At 38.4% G+C, this 17,554-nt stretch overlaps 1 protein-coding gene across 1 annotated transcript in view; it reads right to left on the reverse strand.

Annotated features, from left to right (window-relative positions):
• The window catches only part of Kcnq5 (potassium voltage-gated channel subfamily Q member 5), a 611,319-nt gene that overhangs the window by 205,056 nt on the left and 388,709 nt on the right, over nucleotides 1-17,554 (reverse strand). The window contains exon 2 of the mRNA XM_085835922.1: nucleotides 10,665-10,755. Within this exon, the coding sequence (XP_085692048.1) occupies nucleotides 10,665-10,755 (91 nt within the window). The remainder of the gene's footprint in view (nucleotides 1-10,664; nucleotides 10,756-17,554) is intronic.

Below are 17,554 nucleotides of genomic sequence, written 5' to 3' on the forward strand. Positions count from 1 at the left end.
TATTCCACTGATATGTCTGTTGCTGTACCAGTACCATGACTTTTTTTGTTTTTTTTTTTTTTTTTTTTTTTCCACAATTGCTCTGTAGTACAGCTTGATTCCACCAGAGGTTCTTTTATTGTTGAGAATTGTTTTTCTATCCTGTGGGGAACTGCAGGCTGGTCACCAGTTGAGCTGAGGTCTGAACCCTGATGGTCATAATTCACCTACATGACACGGTAGGTGTTCCCTTATGCTCCTGGAACTCAGGCCCCTGCCTAAGATACCACCTCCCACAGCCCCCACAAGAGAAGCATGGTCAGCAATCATGTAAGCAATGGCCCAAATTTCTGACCTTTAGGCTAAACTCCTCCCCAGTTACCTAGCAACACTGAAGACCATAAAAAGGGGTGCTCAGCCCCCAGCTAGTTCTCTTACTCTTTTGTTCCTTTACCTCACTTCTCTCTCCTGTTCTCTTTCTCTTTGCCTTCTCCTCTCCTCTCTCTTTTTTCTCTCTTTCTAACCTCCCCCCTCTCTCCTACCTTCTCTCTTTCCCCTGCATTTCTATAGTAAAGCTCTTAAACCATAGTCTCTGCTTCTTCAAGTCCTGCTGTGCACTCTGGTCAGTGTTGGGAACCTCTTCCCCTATTCCCTCTCTCCTACAACCATGGTGGCTTTATCAAAGAGGTTCTGGAGGCATCTCTAGGCAGGGCTGACCCTTGGCCACCCCCTGAAGAGTGGGATAGAGGAATGCTCACCCAGGGTTGAGTAGATAGGGTAGGTAGCAGCCCTCTCATGCCTGACTGACCAGAGAATAGGGAAACCCTGGGTGGGGCATGTGCCTCTTTTCCCTTCCCCCACTTTTCCTCAGGGCCCTCAGGCCCCTCCCCCCTTTATTTTGTTCCCAACACTATCCTAGGTTTTTTGTTATTCCAGATGAATTTGTAAATTTCCCTTTCTAACTCAGTGAAGAATTGAGTTGGAAGTTTGATGCAGATTGCATTGAATTTGTTGATTGCTTTTGGCAAGATAGCCATTTTTACTATATTGATCCTGCCAATCCATGAGCATGAGAGATCTTTTCATCTGAGATGTTTGATTTCTTTCTTCAGAGACTTGAAGTTCTTATCATACAGATCTTTGACTTCTTTAGTTAGAGTCCAACCAAGGTATTTTATATTATTTGTGACTATTGTGAAGGGTCTTGTTTCCCTAATTTCTTTCTCAGCCTGTTTATCCTTTGTGTAGAGAAAGGCCACTGACTTGTTTGAGCGAATTTTATATCCAGCTACTACACTGAAGCTGTTTATCAGGATTAGGAGTTCTCTGGTGGAATGTTTAGGGTCACTTATGTATACTATCATATCATCTGCAAAGAGTGATATTTTGACTTCTTCCTTTGCAATTTGTATCCCCTTGATCTCCTTTTGTTGTCTAATTGCTCTGGCTAGGACTTTGAGGACTATATTTAACAGATAGGGAGAAAGTGGGCAGCTTTGTCTAGTCCCTGATTTTACAGGGATTGCTTCAAGTTTCTCTCCATTTAGTTTGATGTTGACTACTGGTTTGCTGTATATTGCTTTTATTATATTTAGGTATGGGCCTTGAATTCCTGATCTTTCCAAGACTTTATCATGAATGGGTGTTGGATTTTGTCAAAAGTTTTCTCAGCATCTAACGAGATGATCATGTGGTTTTTGTCTTTGACTTTGTTTATATAGTGGATTATGTTGATGGATTTCCATATATTAAACCATCCCTGGGATAAAGCCTACTTGATCATGATGGATGATCGTTTTGATGTGTTTCTGGATTCAGTTTGTGCAGATTTTATTGAATATTTTTGCATCAATATTCATAAAAGAAATTGGTCTGAAGTTCTCTTTCTTTGTTGGATCTTTGTGTGGTTTAGGTATCAGAGTAATTGTGGCTTCATAGAATGAGTTGGGTAGAGTACCTTCTGTTCCTATTTTTTGGAGTAGTTTGAGGACAATTGGAATTAGGTCTTCTTTGAAGGTCTGATAGAACTCTGCACTTAACCCACCTGATCCTGCGCTTTTTTTTTTGGTTGGGAGACTATTAATGACTGCTTCTATTTCTTTAGGAAATATGGGACTGTTTAGATTATTAATCTGATCCTGATTTAATTTTGGTACCTGGTATCTATCTAGGAAGTTGTCCATTTCATCCAGGTTTTCTAGTTTTGTTGAGTATAGACTTTTGTAGTAGTATCTGATGATGTTTTGGATTTCCTCAGGTTCTGTTGTTATGTCTCCTTTTTCATTTCTGATTTTGTTAATTATGATACTGTCCCTGTTCCCTCTAGTGAGTCTGGCTAAGGGTTTGTCTATCTTGTTGATTTTCTCAAAGAACCAGCTCCTGGTTTGGTTTATTCTTTGAATAGTTCTTTTCCTTTCCACTTGGTTGATTTCAGCCTTAAGTTTGATTATTTCCTGCTGTCTACTCCTCTTGGGTGAATTTGCTTCCTTTTGTTCTAGAACTTTTAGGTGTGCCGTCAGGCTGCTAGTGTATGCTCTCTCTAGTTTCTTTTTGGAGGCACTCAGAGCTATGAGTTTTCCTCTTAGGAATGCTTTCATCATGTCCTATAAGTTTGGGTATGTTGTGGCTTCATTTTTTTTTAAACTCTAAAATGTCTTTATTTTCTTTCTTTATTTCTTTCTTGACCAAGGTATCATTGAGTAGAGTGTTGTTCAGCTTCCACATGAATGTTGGCTTTCTATTTTGTTATTGAAGATCAGCCTTGGTCCGTGGTGATCTGATAGGATACACGAGATAATTTAAAATTTTTTGTATCTGTTGAGACCTGTTTTATTGTATGGCCAATTTTGGAGAAGGTACCATGAGGAGCTGAGAAGAAGGTATGTCCTTTTGTTTTAGGATAAAATATTCTGTAGATATCTGTTAAATCTATTTGTCTCATAACTTCTGTTAGTTTCAATGTGTCTCTGTTTAGCTTCTGTTTCCAGGATCTGTCCAATGATGAGAGTGGGGAGTTGAAGTCTCCCACTATTATTGAGTGAGGTGCAATGTGTGCTTTGAGCTATACTAAAGTTTCCTTAATGAATGTGGATGCCCTTACATTTGGAGCATAAATATTCAGAATTGAGAGTTCATCTTGGAAGATTTTACCTTTGATGAGTATGAAGTTCCCCTCCTTGTTTTTTTGATAACTTCCAGTTGGAAATAAATTTTATTTGATATTAGAATGGTTACTCTACCTTGTTTCTTCAGACTGTTTGCTTGGAAAATTTTTTCCAGCCTTGTACTCTGAGGTAGTGTCTGTCTTTGTCCCTGAGGTGGGTTTCCTGTATGCAGCAAAATGTTCAGTCTTGTTTACATAGGCAGTCTGTTAGTCTATGTCTTTTTATTGGGGAACTGAGTCCATTGATATTAACAGATATTAAGGAGAAGTAATTATTGCTTCCTGTTATTTTTGTTGTTAGAATTGGAGTTCTGTTCTTCAGGCTGTCTTCTTTTAGGTTTGTTGAAGGATTACTTTCTTGCTTTTCTAGTGTGTAATTTCTGTCCTTGTGTTGGAGTTTTCCATTTATTATCCTTTGAAGGGCTGGATTTGTGGAAAGATATTGTGTGAATTTGGTTTTGTGGCAGAATACCTTGGTTTCTCCATCTACGGTAATTGAGAGTTTTACTGGATATAGTAGCCTTCGCTGGCATTTGTGTCCTCTTTGGGTCTGTATAACATTGGTCCAGGATCTTCTGGCTTTCATAGTCTCTGGTGAGAAGTCTGGTGAAATTCTAATGGGTCTGCCTTTATATGTTACTCGATCTTTTCCCTTACTGCTTTTAATATTCTATCTTTATTAGTTCATTTGTTGTTCAGAGTATTATGTGTCAGCGGGAAATTTCTTTTCTGGTCCAATCTATTTGGAGTTCTGTTGGCTTCTTGTATGTTCATTGGCATCTCTTCCTTTAGGTAAAGAAAATTTTCTTCTATAATTTTGTTGAAGATATTTACTGACCCTTTAAGTTTAAAATCTTCATTCTTATCTACACCTATTATCCTTATGTTTGGTCTTCTCATTGTGTCTTGGATTTCCTGGATGTTTTGAGTTTGGATCTTTTTGCATTTTTCATTTTCTTTGATTATTGTGTCCATGTTTTCTATGGAATCTTCTGCACCTGATATTCTCTCTTTCGTATCTTGTATTCTGTTGCTGATGCTCGCATTTATGATTCCTGATTTATTTCCTAGGATTTCTATTTCCAGAGTTGTCTCCCTTTGGGTTTTCTTCATTGTTTCTACTTCCATTTCTGGATGGTTTTTTCAATTCAATCAACTGGTTGGTTGTGTTTTTCTGTAATTCTTTAAGGGATTTTTGTGTTTCCTCTTTAAGGACTTCTACCTGCTTAGCAGTGTTATTCTGTATTACTTTAAGTGAGTTATTAATGCCCTTCTTAAAAATCCTCTACCAGTATCATGAGATATGATTTCAAACTCCAGTCTTGGTTTTCAGGTGTGTTGCGGTACCCAGGATTTGCTGTTTGGGTGTACTGGGTTCTAATCATGCCCAGTGGTCTTTGTTTCTGTTGGTAAGATTCTTTTTTTTTTTTTTTAATTTTTATTAGGTATTTTCCTCATTTACATTTCCAATGCTATCCCAAAAGTCCCCCATACCCACCCCCCACTCCTCTACCCACCCACTCCCCCTTTTTGGCCCTGGTGTTCCCCTATATTGGGGCATATAAAGTTTGCATGTCCAATGGGCCTCTCTTTCCAGTGATGGCCGACTAGGCCATCTTTTGATACATATGCAGCTAGAGACAAGAGCTCCGGGATACTGGTTAGTTCATATTGTTGTTCCACCTATAGGGTTGCAGTTCCCTTTAGCTCCTTGGGTAATTTCTCTAGCTCCTCCATTGGGGGCCCTGTGATCCATCCAATAGCTGACTGTGAGCATCCACTTCTTTGTTTGCTAGGCCCCGGCATAGTCTCACAAGAGACAGCTATATCTGGGTCCTTTCAGCAAAATCTTGCTAGTGTATGCAATGGTGTCAGTGTTTGGAAGCTGATTATGGAATGGATCCCTGGATATGGCAATCACTAGATGGTCCATCCTTTTGTCACAGATCCAAATTTTGTCTCTGTAACTCCTTCCATGGGTGTCAATTCTAAGATTCTTAAGTTTGCCTTTTGCATGGTAATCTCTGGTGTTAGATGTTCTAGTTGTCTCTGGTTGGAGCTTGTTCCTCCTGTCATTCTGTTAGCCTCTGTCAGCACTCCTGGGAGTCCAACTCTCACCTGTGTCCCCGTGGTCAGAGCAGTCTCTGCAGGCAAGCTCTCCTCTTGCAGGGAAGGTGCCCAGAAGTCTGGAGCTCAGATCTACCTCCTAAGTCCCGGGGTCAGAGCCCTCCCTGGAGGCCGACTCTCCTCTGGCAAGGAAGGTGCCCAGGAGTCTCTGTCTTGGCTCTGCCTCCTGGCTGAGGATGAAGGCCCGAAGGGACCCTGTCCAAGGAGCTCTGTTGCTTCTGCCACCCACATGCTCTCCTGTGTAGACTGGTCTCAGTGATGCCAAGATCCTTGGTGTGCTGGTGCCTGCCCAGTTCTCATCCAAGATGGCACCCAATAAGGAATCCCAGCCTCTGTTCGGGCAGGGTTCCCTTGTCCCTGTTCCTTCTGGCATAAGACCCTTTAGAATTCTTTGGAACAGATGTTGTGTTCCACTCACCAGTAATCCTAAGATCCTGGGCTTTCTAGGGTGCTTACAGGATCTAGTTGGTTTATTGCTGCATCTCATGTTTCTATATTTCCCTTTTTCCTAGTTACTGAGAGTGAGATGTTTATTGCTTCCAACTCCTAATTTGTTTCTCCAATGCTACAATTTTTTTTTGGTTTACTTATTTTTTAATCAGTTATTAGCTACATGGTTTTCAATCTTACACTTTGTTTCTTTGGTATATTGAACCCTTTATATGATGAAAATTTATATTTTTATACTGGAACTTTGAACTTTTCTATACTGTCCTCTCTTAAAAGACAGTTCTATATTTTTTAACTCTATTTTGCTTTGAAGTATATTTTGTCTATTTTACTTAGTATCTTTATGTTCTCTTTCAGCTACTATTTGCATGTTATATTTTTGATTCTTTTAGTACTGAAATATTTATGTCTTTCATCTAAAGCAAGTCTCTTGTAGTTTGTACATGTTGAAGAAAACACTCTACTTCAAACCACTGCATTTTACCTAGAAACTTCGGCCCATTTATATTTAAACAAGTTAGTGATTGGTGAACATCTGCCTTTTCCACTCTATTCTTTACTTATGGCCTGCATTTCTTGGGTCCCCCCCCCCCGCCTTCCACATCATTTTCTCCTTCAGTGTTTCAATAGTTTTTCTTCAGTGTTGAAATGTTTAAACTCTTTTTGTATTTTCTTTTGTGTACATGTTATAGCTGTTCTTTTGGTTATCCAAGGAACACATATACATTGCCTAGTCTGAATTTGTAGCAACATGTCTTTGGTAATACATAAAACTCTGACCCTTCACAGCTCTGTTTCCTGTATCTTCTAGTTGCTGATGTCACAAGGTCACAATTATATTCATAAAGAATATGCTTCAAATCCAGAAAGAAAATAGCGCCAAAAGAACCTTTTCATTCCTCCATAAGTCACCTCAGCTGGGCAGATCGCCTTAATGGAACAAGATGTATCAGGCATAGCTGATACCTTTTCCCTCCTTAGCTCTGATCAGAAGCAGCAATTGGAAATCAGAACAAGATCTTTGATATTTGCAAGAGATCATTTTTGCACAAACTGGCTCCTGTAAACAGGGTGTAGTGTACTTCTAGAACATAGTCTTCAGTGGGCTGGGCTTAGTGGATACACAGCTCTCACTGTGCTAAAGACTGAAATTGAAATGAATTACAGCTGTTTTAAACTTCTCCTAGATTTTGTAAGCATTCAATAGATCCCAGATATTAAAAAGTAGTCACGCAAGACAATGCTTTTGTAGCCATTGGCATGGGATGGTGGCACAATTCTGGTGCTTCTTATTAATGCTTTCCAAATCTTATTTACTGAGAAAATGTAGGTGCAGAATTAATTTGCAAAATGACATGAATAAAAAAGAAGGAAAGAAAGAAAAAGAACAACAATAACAACAAAGATTGAAATAAAATTTCCCAAGTGGTGCCTGTTTGCAGACATTTACATAAAAATATTGACGGAAGCAGGCAAATATCATTTTGTCCAAATGAAAGAGTAAGAGAGCAAATGAACAAAGCGTCAATTCAGTTTGTAATGTAGGCAAGTTTACAGATCTTAGGTTTTTTTTTTCCAATTTTTTATTAGGTATTTTCTTCATTTACATTTCAAATGCTATCCCGAAAGTCCCCTATACTCTCCCCCCACCTCCTACCCACCCACTCCCACTTCTTGGCCCTGATGTTCCCCTGTACTGGGGCATATAAAGTTTGCAAGACCAGTGGGCCTCTCTTCCCAGTGATGGCTGACTAGGCCATCTTCTAATACATATGCAGCTAGAGTCATGAGCTTCGGGGTACTGGTTAGTTCATATCGTTGTTCCACCTATAGGGTTGCAGACCCCTTTAGCTCCTTGGGTGCTTTGTCAGTGCAAATGCAATTCTGGCTGACAGTGCTGGAATGGCCTCTTTGGTTTCATGAGGAACAGGAATCATCTTCATGGGGCCCTAGTCCACAAGCGAGACAGTATCCACATAATGACCTGAATGCACTACACTGGAGATCTCAATGGAGCAATGTGACAGAAAACAGAGCATCCAAGACACATCTCAGAGGTTTGTCTCCAGCCTAATTTGCCAGCAGTGTGTATTCTCTTTCTATATCTGTGGGAGTCTGTTATTTGCATGGGAGTTACAGAAAATACCTTACCATAATGAGCAATCTTTCAAGGAAATTGTAAATGAATAGTTATAACAAAATATACAAAGTGAAACATTATTTATATGTAATTATGAATATTCCTCTAGTATTGTGTTTGTATACCAACTGTGTACACCAAAAGTTTAGTCTCACATCATTTGGAGATGGTGGCATGGACATACATCTTGAGCTATGAGCAGTTTGAAGCAGGAGAATTGTTAGAGCCAGTACAAAGTTAGACCCTGTCAGATAAAGTGGGTAATTTATTGAAAACATTTGTTTATATTTTAACAGCCCTTCCTATTACTATTTGGATAATAAAATTTTAGGTATTCTCCATATTGGCAGCTAAAACCAAGCAACTAAGCAATAAAACTCCAGCCAGGCAGAACTGAGTTCTTTGAATTCTGTTTGATTATGTGTTCACAGGGCAGACAGTCTCTGAAATCTGATTAATCAGCTCAAACATACATGAAAAAGGATAGCAGGAGATTTCCCAAATCATTCAGTGTTCCATATTTTCCTAATAGTCTACAATTGGATGCCTATAATATCTATCTATCTATCTATCTATCTATCTGTCTGTCTGTCTGTCTGTCTGTCTCTCTATCTTTCTATCTATCTATCTATCTATCTATCTATCTATCTATCTATCTATCTATCTATCTATCATCTATCTTTCTAACTATCCTCTATCTCTATAATTGAATGCCTATGATATATGTATAATAAATATAATGTATATGTTGTGTTAACTCATTCTGAAAATATTAAAATATACATGTCTTTTCAACTTGTTAATTCCCAATCAAGAAAAAAAACATAATTGTTTTATTTTAATTGTTCTTTAAAGATAACATGAAGAATTTTGGAGACTGCACTGAATCTTAGGTTTACAGTATAGTCAACATATTTCTAGGCAGGTCTCTAGAACACTCTTTAGCTTTAAAATGGACACCCTGAAATGTAACTCTATAGCCCCCAAATAGGAAAATTAACAAATCCTTTCCCTCCCGAAAACCATATAACACTACTCTTCTGAAACATCTTCCTGCAGTACACGGTCACTGCTCAAAATAAAGGCTCACTTGCAGAAACAGTGTTTTGCTATGTTAAGCCTGAAGATGTTCAAGACTGACAAGTCCAGGGCTGGGAGCATAGCTAGTGGTAGAGCACCTGCCTAGCATGAATGATGCCTCAAGTGCATCCTTTAGCATCATGATCAACAATGACAGCTTCCTTATTTGCTACAGCATATCCTAGTTGCTAAATACCAGTTGCTCATGAGATAACATGCTTGAAAAGTCAGGATCCAAATTACTCTGGGTTTTACATGGATTTTCTTTTGTTTTTGACTTTTTTCTAAAACATGTCCACATTCATACAGTTGATCAGGGTCTTTTAAAATAATTTATTCTCAGGTCTGAAAGTCATATTTACATTTTCAAACTGCAATTCAGCTTCTGTGTGGACCTAATGTCAGTGGAGCCTTAGCTCATATGCTTCAAACATCATTTGTAATAAGCAGAGGGGTGGACCAAGCTAAAAGCCTACTTGCTCCCCAAATGGAAAGTGTGCAAATGGAACAACCCCCCAGAGTGCGTTTCCTTGCTCTCCTCTCTCCATTGGTTTGGAAATTGAAGTCATAACATTAGCAATATACCACTGAGCACAATGTGTATGGAGACAAATTGGAGTAGATTCCTTCCTGATTCAAACAGGAATCATCTGTAATGTAAGACTGAGAGACTTGGTTCTGCCTTAGCAACATCAAACAAAAATTAGCCATGTGGAAGCACAGGCCACAAAAGCATCTGCCTCCTCTCCTATTACATGAGTTGAGATCTTTCCTTTCCCACCTCAATGACACAGAATTTTTGCAAATTAGATGATTGTTATATACAATCAACCTCTGTGACTTTACAGAAACCATTTTACTTCATCTCCTTTCCACTCTGTAAACAGAGCTGAGTTCTTGCAGCTCATTCACACAGTTCTGAGACTGTCAAGTCTAATAATTTTGGACCAAGTAAGCCAGGTTAAAATGGACATAAATGAACCAAACTTTCAATCAGATGCGATAGGAGCCTACAGTGCTATGGGTTCATTGTAATAGAAACTACAAGACCTTAAAAGGCTCAGAATAACCCAGACTAAAATATCTTGGGGTCTTTTTCCATTTTAAAGAGAACTGGATAATTCTGTGTGGCTGAAGACTGACAGCCTAATGGAAAGAGAGAAATCTGCAGTTTCTCACCAGGTAACTGCATTAGCGACAAACCCATAATACTGCCTGTTAGTTGAAAGGAGCATAAAGATCCTTCTGTTTTCATATGAGGAACCACATTCATACAGCTTTTTACCCAATTACACTTAGCCACTGCTAAATTCAGTTATTGGAAAGTACTTTCTACTCTGTATTTAAAAAAAAAATAATGAGAAATCACATGGATGCTGACTTTTGTTGTAATTATGCTATATATATTAGCAAAAAGTAAAAAAAAAAAAGCTGTCTTCAATACAGCTCCCTCTCATTGCCTCCCTCTCATGAAATACCTATAGGATATGATATTGTTGTCTAATAGCATCCTGAATATTTCTGCATGGATTTCTCATGTTTTTCTATTAGTTACATTGGTGGCACAATGCTTGAGTGATCTGACAATTTTATGTTTCATAGTAACAATCATTTTGGATAAACAATAGTAAAAATGCATAGCATATTATACACAATTGGTGTATTACATGAACTCTTTGCACATCCATATACACATATGATATATAACTACATATTTTCACTTACCAGAATTAAGAGGCAACTTGAAGCCAATTTGGTGTGCTCAGGGATGGTAGAAAACACTGACAAAATCAAGCAACCAAACACAAGGAGAAAACTGCAAAATAACAGAAGAGAAGTTTGATGAGAACTGTGCAGAGCTGTCCCTAAAACAAATAAAGCACCAGATCCCCATGCACAGGTCTGACCTAAATAATTACGGAGTACTTTAAACATCAGTGTGCACTAGGGTATTTCATAGTAACGGGGCTCTTTTTGCAACTTAACTCATGAAGACATAGTTGTAGGTGTTGATTACTATGTGTGTTGTGGGGTGTGTGTGTGTGTGTATCTGTGTTTTGTGTGATACTGCATTTAAATGTTAACACCTAGGAATCTGTGAATTTCCCCATACAGCTCCTCTGCCAAAAGGAACCCTAAGCAAGACTGAATTGTGGTTTTGCTCTCCTATCTGAGAATGCAGACTCTCCTTTCAAGAAGCAGAAAAATCCCTGTTTGTCAAGTCTGCAAAATACCAGACATTGTACGTTATGATTGCTAAGTGCCCATTGTCATTGTATGACAGTGCTTATGGAGTCTAATTTATATATTTTATATTAGTAGGAAGAACAGGAAAACAGATGAATTTTCTCTACCACCCGTGGACTTTCCAGCTCTACAGTCAAAGCGATAGAGGAAAGGGCTTGAAGTTCTCTCTCCTCATATTTTAGTGACATATATTAGAAGTAATGAGCAAGGATTTTCTATTAATCACTGTAATGATGTTTCTGTAAATACGGGACTTCTAGGGTTGAGGAAGGAGTAGGGATGAGTGATGAGCTCTCAAGAAACATTTCAAATAAAAGGGAAGTCTGTTCAAACCTGAAGCTGAAATGCAAGCTATCAAAACAAATCAGAACCAAGACTAAATCTCACCATTACTGATGTCCAGCAAGCTCATTCTATAAGGCCTTCCTTATTACAGAGGAATTAAACTCCACTTCCTTGTGGCTTGTACCAAGACTCAGAAAGTCCATTTACCATGCTAGACTCACAGTTCCCAGCACTCTAGTCAAGGATTGGATAACTATGGCCTCAGCAAGGAGTCTGCTTCCTTATGCTTCTTTCAAAATTGTTGAGATTTTTACGTATAAGTATTTTTTATTGAAAGGAAATTGTTCTCTCATACAATACATCCCAACAACTGTTTTGCTTCCTTCCTCCTTCCAGCTCCCTCCCACCTCTCTTTCCCCCCAGATCCACTCTCACTTCACTTCCAAAAGAGCAGGCCTCCAGGAGACAACCAAATATTACTAATCAAGATATAATAAGAAAGCCAAAAGACCTCATACAAAGGCTGGACAAGGCAACCCAATTGGAGAAAGAAAGTCCTAAGAGCAAACAAAAGGGTAAGCGATATAGCCACTCCCACTGTTAGGAGCCCCGAAAAAGCTCCAAGCTATCAGTTGTAACATACACAGTGGGCCTGGTGCAGAACTTTCTGGCCAGGTGCATGCCATCTCAACCTCTGTGAACCCATGTGAAGCCTGCTTAGTTGATTCAGTGATCTGTGTTCTCCAGTGTCCTCCGACCCCTCTGAATTGTACATGTTTCCACCCCCCTTCCCTGGATTTCATCCTTTCAAATCCTCATTCTTCCCTTTTAATATCTCCTGTGTTAGCCTCAACCCCTCTCAAATCCATGGCCTTTCCTTCTGTAAATATATACGATACACACACACAAACACACACACACACACACACACACACACACACACACACACACTTGTGTGTGTGTATAAATATGTAACACACACTGCATCCATTTAAGTGTTGCTCATATGTATATCTGTTTAGGACAGATCACTTGGAATTGGATAACCTATCAGGTTAACCCTTAGAGAAATTGCATTTCCTCTCCCTCAGCAGCTGCTGACTGTCTATAGTTTTTCATATAGGGGCAGGACTTGTTATATGGTGACAAGTTGATTGGTGTTTCAAATTTTCATTCCATCACAGTGAAGCAAAACATATCAATTGCAGGTCAGTAAACATATTACCTAAGGAACCAGGTAGCAAATATTTCATCATGTTATTCTGACTGTCATAACTACATGGTTTTACACTTGTAATGTGAAAGCTGCTATAGACAACAGACCAGTGTCAATAAAACTTTATTAAAAATAATTGTTAGTGGCATATTTGTAGTAGAACCTTTATACCCAAGACTCTGGGGACATTGTGCAAGGGAAGACAGAAAGGCTGTAAAAGCTAGAGTGCTAGAACACCTATTTGCTGGATAGTGTATTCTAGATATGAGAGGCACACCGTATCCACGAAATCTTAACAACACAGTTCCCTAAACAATACCTGAAACCATGTCAGTCAACATTCCAGTGTTTCAGAAGGCCTACTCCTACGTGAAAACTATAGGCAGTCAGTGGCTGCTAAGGGAGGGAAAACCCATTTTCTTTAGGACTTAATTCTCTAATAGGAATAGGTTATCCAATTCAAAATGAAAATGAGGGCCAGCTGTTTAAAAGTATTTAATATTTAATGATGAAGAAAAGAGAGTATGAAACACAGTTGGACAGTCTTTTCAATGTGGGTCTCCAGGAGAACACAAAGGTTGCATGTCATGGGGCTGAACCTGAGGTTAAAGGAGCTTTCCTGGAGACAAAAACAACCCATCCATCCTGATGGTACAAATGGAGCTAGGGAGAAGAATTATGGGGGTAAAGGAATACTCTAGTGTGAGGACTGTATGAATCAGGATGAGACGCAAGTATGTGTCCAGTTTTCACTAATTCATCAGTAAGATGGAGTTAATGAATACCTGCAAGCTAGCTCATTTGAGATGAGGCAAGAGTCAAGGAGAGCAGTCCTATAAATCCATGTCTCTGTACAGCAGACATTTCAGTCCAGCAGAAAGTGTATATTGAGTATCTTAGTATTGAAGACCATATCAAGACTTTGAAGTTCACCGATCAACTGAAGGGTCTCTCCATAGAGGAGTTGGTACACACAGGGAAATGGACAAGGGATACACACAGGGTGGTAGTGAAAGGCAGAAGAAAATGTGCACTTCCTGTTTGAGATGATCTGCAAGAGGGATGTATTAGCATGAAACATTTACTAGAGGAATATATCCCAGAAGGAAGTACAACACAAGAAAGATTCAAGCCTGGAGAGGAGACGCTTCTAAGGTAGATTTTGTATTTAGTTTAGTAGTTATGAAAGATCTTGTAGATAGTATAGATGAACTTAGAGTTCCGAATAGCATGCACCTCACTACAGCACAGCTCCAGACTCTCAACCCAGTGCTTAGCCATATTCTGTTGTACAACTCCATCAATTTTTATTCCATGAAACAGAGGGAAAATAGTTTTCTCCACAGTATCTATTTGGAAGTTAAAAACAAGTAGGGGCAGTGGTGGGACACTGTCTGTCTGAGTGTCTTGATCCATGCCGATAGGCTTCTGAGGGTTCTATGCATGGAACTTAGGGCATTTTTGAAATGAGTAGGAAAAAGGCTGATTTTAGTTTTCACTATGATGAAATTACCAGTACTTCCCAATTGGTTATTCAAAAATTACAGATGTTGTCATATTACATTTTATACCATAAATAAAAAAATCATAATCATTTCATCTTGAATAGTGATTTTTGTAATCATTATTTCCAGATTATGGCAATAGTTAGACCCTGGCTAGGGGCTATTTTAAATGCATTAATAATAAAGCACTAATAATAATTAATAATATACATTAATAACATAATGTATCAATATAATATGACACAATATAACAACATAATAATATAATATAATATTATTAATAATGATTAATAATAAATTAATGTCTTGCCACATGACAAGCATGTTTGATACTTCAACCCTTGCATTTTGACATAATTTTATCTTTTCTAATTATTTATATTTAATGTATTTAAAAACATTCTGACAAATGGCTTATAGGTTTAATTAGTCTACTGATGTATTCATAATATACTTATACACAAAATTAAAATGGTAATTTTAATGGTGACAGGTTATGAAGGTAGGGTTGTGAACTGGACAATGGCCTTATTTGGTAGCTACTCACGACTTACCAAGGAAATCTCATTAGTGGTCAGCTTAAAGCTACTATGAGATAAATATATTCCTTCAAAATGACTCCATAGCAGCTTCTGTCCTTTATTTTATCTGAAGCATTTCTATTTTGTTTCAGATAAGATCCATGCTTATCCAAACATTTTTTTTTATCCCAAGCTTCTCATTTGGAAAGCACTGATTATTTTAAGATGAGAAGAGTATTTATGAGAAAGTAAATATTACCAGTCTCAAGGCTGCTCTGTGTAGCCAAGAAAAGTACCATCAACTTTTTATGTTAGCTAATTAAGAATCAATTTCTGGGATGTAATTTAGCAAGAAGGCTGAGCTGAGAAACCCAGGTTCTTGTTTGAACAAATGATGCCCTGATTCCAAGGCATGTGCTTTCAGAGCAGGTGCACTTAGCTGGAATTAAAACAGCATGCAAATATAGCACTCAGAAAAGCTTAGCTGATGCTCTGCCAAAGGAACCTTAGCAAATTACATTGTTATCATTCTTGCACACACACACACACACACACACACACACATGTATTTACACACACATGAACATATACACATGCACACACACATGTATCCATGCATGCACAGGCATGCACACACACACACACACACACACACACACACACACACACACACACACACACACCTAGTCATTCACAAACAACTGTGAATGTTGCAGTGAAGAAACTAGACACAGAATGAATATCTGACATGGAAATTTCACAGGGCTTCAGCAAGGAGGCTTTGCTGATATTGACACAAATATACATTTCTCCCCAGAATGCAATCTGCTGCAAGTATTTTGGTGGACTGTCAGTTTTATTGAGAAACCTTTGGAGGAGAGGAGATCATTAAATATTACATGATATAGGGTCATGGGATTAAAATAAAGCACTCTAATGAGAGACACAGAAATACTTAAGAAATATAGACCTTAGGAACCGTTTTCATAAAAACAATTAACCACAGTTACACTGCTTCATAAAATTTCAAGTATTGCCATGTTGAAGTGGGCATTTTAGTATATTGTATGGAAGACATAAATGTTGGTATGTGCATCAAAGATTATGATGTCTAAAGCATGTGTGCTGGTATTGGTTTTAGTGACTTTAGATGATCCTCTTGCAACATGCATTAGCATGTGAAATTGAAGCAGTCTAATGAGCACATTGGCAGGACTAAGGCTCAACATTTGGCTCTTGCATCCTAAATTTATCTGTCTTTATATAAATTTAGTGCTCTGTGAAATATCCTTGGTACATAATTTTTCCATGAAAGATGTCCAGTTTTCACCTGGAGTCTCTTCAAAGCACATCTCACCCTCCACTGCAAAGCAACAAAACCGTAGCGTGACGTTTTGGTGTTTTTCACAGTGAAACACTAAGGCCTATGTAGTAATACTCTAATACAATGATTACTATAAACTCTGTGAAGTTCTACCATGAATTCTGATATGTTACATATTGTATGTAGTATTAAAAAGCAATCGAGAGATTGGGGGACTAGTGCTTTTGACTTTGTTATTGTGTTTCTGAAGAAGGGTCTGGAAAATGTAAGCAAATTAGAACTTTGAAAATCTATAAGCAATTCAAAAAGCTTTCTATCAGAGCAGAGGCTACACTGTGTACATACAGTTTGGGACATGCTTTGGATGAAGCTTGCTTCAATGATCAATGAATCCTTGTGATCAGAAGGTTCTCAGATTGAGTCTCTCATTCCCCAAAGTGGTTATCTTTAAGCATCCCTGAAAGACATTTGTTCAGTTTCTCTTTGAGTCCTTCCAGGGTCCTGAACCTTTATGCCCACTCAGGCCTGCAAGGCACAGCTCTACTCTTGGAAAACTGCTTCCTCAGTGGGCTCAACTCCATAGAGAACCTTTGACATTGGTTCTTCAAGCTCACAACTACAGAAAGCATGCACTCCTACCTCCCCCAGAAAGCTCATCATACACTGAAGGATGGCTTTACTCTAGTTTCCCCAGAGGTTTTCTGACTGAATATACTGAGACTGTTTTTGTCTACTATTCATAGGAAACAATGTTCTGATCTCGTAACCCTCTCCTCACTGTGCCTTAAATATACCCACTGTGTTACTACATCCCTTGATGTTAGACTGACATTGTGAGACCCTCCAATGTAAGCAAAAGATCTGGCATTCAGTTACCAACATGAAATAGCTCCATCTCTTGCCAGGAAAATCAAGTTCAGATTTTCCACTCCCCAGATAATAGCAAAACTCTGGTTTCAAAATGCCCACCTAGCTTAAGGACACTTCAATTTCTGTCTCTTTGCTACCAATTCACAAAACCTGGAGTGAACCTGAACACTCTTGACCTGTATCCTGAGAGTACACCCACACTGGTCCCTAACGTAATTACTTTTTACTAAACTATGTTTGATTTTCTGCTCTTTCCTTGAAAAAGAATAATGAGCATTCAACCAACATGCTATGTTCTGAGAGTTTCTCAGTATTTTACATTGAATTGGTTCCTTGAGGCATCCCATAAGACATTCTTGCCAGTATTTTATTGCAAAAGATCTCAATATTGCGTCCGGAAAAAACAATGATGAGGTTTTGGTATGAGACAGCGATTTTTAAATATCATCGCCTTGACTGTTAGGATGTTTAGATATGAAACTAAATTTTATGCTAATAATGGCCTATTGAATTATGAACGAGGATGTGTATGATCATGGATGCCCTTTGTTTCTTATTTCTGTCTACTTTCCTATCGATACTTGATCCTCCCTGCAGTGTACCTGTCTCAAATATTTAGAGACTTTTTACCAGACTCTGTAGACTCA

This window comes from Mus caroli, unplaced genomic scaffold (assembly GCF_978045245.1).
Source record: "Mus caroli unplaced genomic scaffold, Mus_caroli_1 scaffold_1, whole genome shotgun sequence".
NCBI lineage: Eukaryota > Metazoa > Chordata > Mammalia > Rodentia > Muridae > Mus > Mus caroli.